The sequence below is a fragment of the Limulus polyphemus genome, unplaced genomic scaffold (genome assembly GCF_000517525.1).
Source record: "Limulus polyphemus unplaced genomic scaffold, Limulus_polyphemus-2.1.2 Scaffold536, whole genome shotgun sequence".
Taxonomy (NCBI): Eukaryota; Metazoa; Arthropoda; class Merostomata; order Xiphosura; family Limulidae; genus Limulus; species Limulus polyphemus.
Window position 1 is genome coordinate 270,928 of NW_013666146.1, and position 4,019 is coordinate 274,946.

The 4,019-nt window shown below is 31.5% G+C and overlaps 1 protein-coding gene across 1 annotated transcript in view; it reads right to left on the reverse strand.

The window, feature by feature from the left end:
• Positions 1-233: 233 nt before the first annotated feature.
• LOC106458941 (ras-related protein Rab-8A-like) overlaps positions 234-4,019 on the reverse strand; it is a 31,564-nt gene continuing 27,778 nt past the window's right edge. The window contains exons 7-8 of the mRNA XM_022385323.1: positions 3,050-3,163; positions 234-796 (exon numbers count right to left, since the gene is read on the reverse strand). Coding sequence (XP_022241031.1) covers positions 698-796; positions 3,050-3,163 — 213 coding nt within the window. The 3' untranslated portion in view covers positions 234-697. The remainder of the gene's footprint in view (positions 797-3,049; positions 3,164-4,019) is intronic.

Here is a 4,019-nt window from a genome sequence, read left to right on the forward strand (position 1 = left end):
TACAGATCCGAGTATTTTCTAAAAAAAAAAGAAATACAGAGCCGAGTAGTTTCTAAAAAAGAAATACAGATCCGAGTATTTTCTTAAAAAAAATACTGAGCTGAGTATTTTCTAAAAAAAAAGAAATACCGAGCTGAGTATTTTCTAAAAAAAAGAAATACCGAGCTGAGTATTTTCTAAAAAAAAGAAATACAGATCCGAGTATTTTCTAAAAAAAGAAATTCAGATCCGAGTATTTTCTAAACAAAAGAAGAAACTTTCAATTACCGTTTTTTTCATTTCTTTTTAAATACAATGAACTCTCTTACCAATAATTCAAAACATTCAACACCTTATGGTTAATTTCTATTAGAAAACTATACGTGTTATTTTGATTTAAATGTTTTTATGTGAACTGTCATGATTAATGTTATACAAAGAATAAAATAAACTAATAAAATTTGTACGGTGTAAAACAAATACGAACATAAAATACGGGAGATATAGAAAGTTTTTAGATAATAAATGTTTTGTTGGATAATAGCAACCGAGAGTCTCAGCGTTTCCAAAAGCTGGCCCATTTTAAGCATCTATCAAATAAAAATATTATATCATGATCTTAGAAGCTCTAAGAGAAAATCTCTCAAAACCTTGCGCAATAGCAACATTTTTCACACGATACCACGTGCATCTGCTAATACTTAGAACATAATACTTTTCAACAAGTACAACGATAACTTCCTGCTGTAACTTGCTCGGCTTCAGTTATGTGCCCTTTGTCCCACTGCTGTCTTTCTATTTCATCGAATTTACTGGCCTAGGGGTGGGGTGGGAGAGTATAAAGAAAACACAATATCGTTAATAATTATGCTATATTCATTCATCTGTCTGTCCTTCTTACTATCTATCTATCTAACCGAAAAAAAAAAGACTCGAGTCAACTGTGTTGGCTATGTTTTACACATCTGTTGCATAATATCATTAATACGGAAATACCCTATCGGTATTATAAATATATCATATTGTTATCACAAACAATACATATATATGTACATAGAAATTAGATATAATGTTAATTTATTATCACACACAATATATATAGAAACTGGATATTATACCATATTGTTATCACACACAATAAATATATAGAAACTGGATATTATACCAAATTGTTATCACACACAATATATATAGAAACTGGATATTATACCAAATTGTTATCACACACAATATATATAGAAACTGGATATTATACAATATTGTTATCACACACACAATTTATTTATAGAAATTTGATATAACATTAAATTCTGATCACACCATTTTTTTAAAACAAAAAGCCTAATCTTCTGTACAAGCGAGATGTTTTACATGTTACAGTTATCAGGAGGGTGTAATTGGGGTTCAGACCTCCAAATTCGGTACTATAATAAAGTAAAGCTTTCTCTGCCCTCATTTTTGGAACAAAAAGTACAAAAAACTTTTACTGACGATATACAATAAAAATAGTTTTTATTGTTTTAACAATTAAATATAGACAATTATAAAACATCAAAATTTGAAAAGAACGACATTTAAACAAGGCATACAAGTTTTTCGAAATGATTATTATTTATTTGTTTAAAAGGAATAGTTAGAAAAAAGTTTTTAAGTTTATAACATCGTGGACAGAATTGTATTTTACACTGACTTGTAAATTTTAGATTAGTTGTTTCTTTATGTATTTAAAAAAAACAGATCTACAAGGTACGTACTGGAGAAGTTCTGTTTTAAATTGTTTTTGAAGTTTTGAAACTTAGAAATTCTTCCTGAAAGTTAGACATTTGCATTTTAATTATTATTTGTTTAAACGACACATCAGTAAATAGCAATCATGCGCCATTATCACTAATGGACCTTCCTAGATATTATATTCTAAGAACCTTATGTAACAAATAACAATGTAAAAATATGTCAACCACACTACATCTGCTATATCCAATACCGACGAGGTCTTTTACTCAATACCAGGGCTCATCAGGCCAGCTCGGATACGACAAACATAGTAGTGTCTTTAATTATTATTATTTTTTAAATGTAATTTCATTTTAGCCTGGAGATGTGGGTGTTGCTGACAGGCCCTCAGGGGGGTTACGCTCTTTAGTAGTGTACGAGACACTATCTATATCATCAATTTCACGAACAACTGTTGAGGTGTGAACTAGATTAATTGCTTCAATTTTATTCGAGTTATTTACAAATCAGAATTACAGTACCAATCAATAAGACGTTATTATTATTACTATTTTTAACCTCGATTATCTATTATTATCATTATTTTAATTAAATTCACTATCATTAAACTTGTGGATGACGATAGAAGGAAATATAGCAGAGATGCTGCGAGAGATAAGCCTCTGAGATGAAGGATTGGCCCCGAATGGACTGTTACTAAGGCGCCATCTATTAAATGCATGTTTAATTTTGATATTTAAGTGTATTTAATTTCTAGTCAACTAAGTATACCATAATTTTCTATTATTAGGGGTTAAATGAAAATATTTGTCAAGGTAAAGAGAAAACAAAGCTATTGTATTTGTCAGTTTGATTTATTTCTAGTAATTGTGTTTTCTATTATCGTGCACAAAGTTCATGTTGCAGGATAAGTATTGATAAATATATGATTTATCGCGTTGAGAACAAAATGCTAGAAAAATTGGTATATTGAACATGTATGGAATATACCTTTAAATATTCATGGTTTAATGTAACGTTATGGGATTCAGATTGCCTAAGAACTAATAGATATGTCATGAGCTTGAATAACTACGTGAATATTTACGATCTTGACCATTAGACGAGTCATAGGAAGAAAACAAAGTTTCTTGCTATAGTGCAGCTTCTGTTAAACTGACATTAACCGAGTTGTTATATGTTAACAGAACAGAATTTAAATAAAATCTTGTATTTTAACAAAAACACAGTCTATAAAGGCTCTTATTGTGATTCAAAAAAGAAGGATCGTTATGAAATTTTCTCATGCCTTTTATGACAGAAACACTAATTTAAGTGAAACTTTTAAATATCTCACCCTTCGCTCCCTTTCTTGCCGAACTAGTCTTGCTAACGCTAAGAAAGTCTCCTGAATATTGATGTTATGCTTACAACTGCATTCGAAAAACGGAATGCTGAAGCTGTCCGCTATCTGTAATGTAATATAAAAGAATTCTCAGAACTATTTTCTAAATGTAACAAGAATTGTAGGAGGCTTCAGCTAAAGAGATTTTAATGGAAACATTACAGATTACTGTAAGATTTTCATACGGTTAAACATCGTTTCGGGCACGGTTTTATAACTGCCTAAGTGGCAGGGCGTGAATTATTTGTTAACGTGCTCAGACTGTGTTTGTTTGTTTGTAGTTAAGCACAAAGCTACATAAGGGGCTATCTGTGCTCTGCCCACCACGGGTATCGAAACCCGATTTCTAGCGTTGTAAGACCGCAGACATACCGCTGTGCCACTGGAGAGGCTCAGACTTTTAGCGTCGTAAGCCTGAAGACTTACTGCTGAGCCACTGGGGGGGGCTACATTGTTAGCTCAGTGAGGAGATATATGGTATATTTTCCTAAACTAGCAAACCCTAGGGAGATACTTTTGGGATTAAAGAAGGATCGTTATGAAATTTTCTCATGCCTAACTAGTCCTTTTATGCAAACTTAATACTAATACTGAGTAATTGTGTATAATTTATGCCTTAAATCTCACATATATTGCGAACCGTTGTGTCTGTCTGAGCTTTTGAAATGACGGGAGAACAGGCGGGAATAATGTTGATGGCAGAACATTCTACATTAAATTGATAGAAATTAATCACACTATCATTCACATTTCAAAATGTGACGTAACTTAGATAATAAAAGTGTAGATTTACCGTATGTTATTGTTGAGCATGACTGAAATGCACAACAATTACTTTTCGCGTTATAAGTAGCTCGGAGCTTTGTCTCTGAGTGAAACCAAGAGAGCAACAGAATTAACCTTTGAAATTAAAGTCCATGAA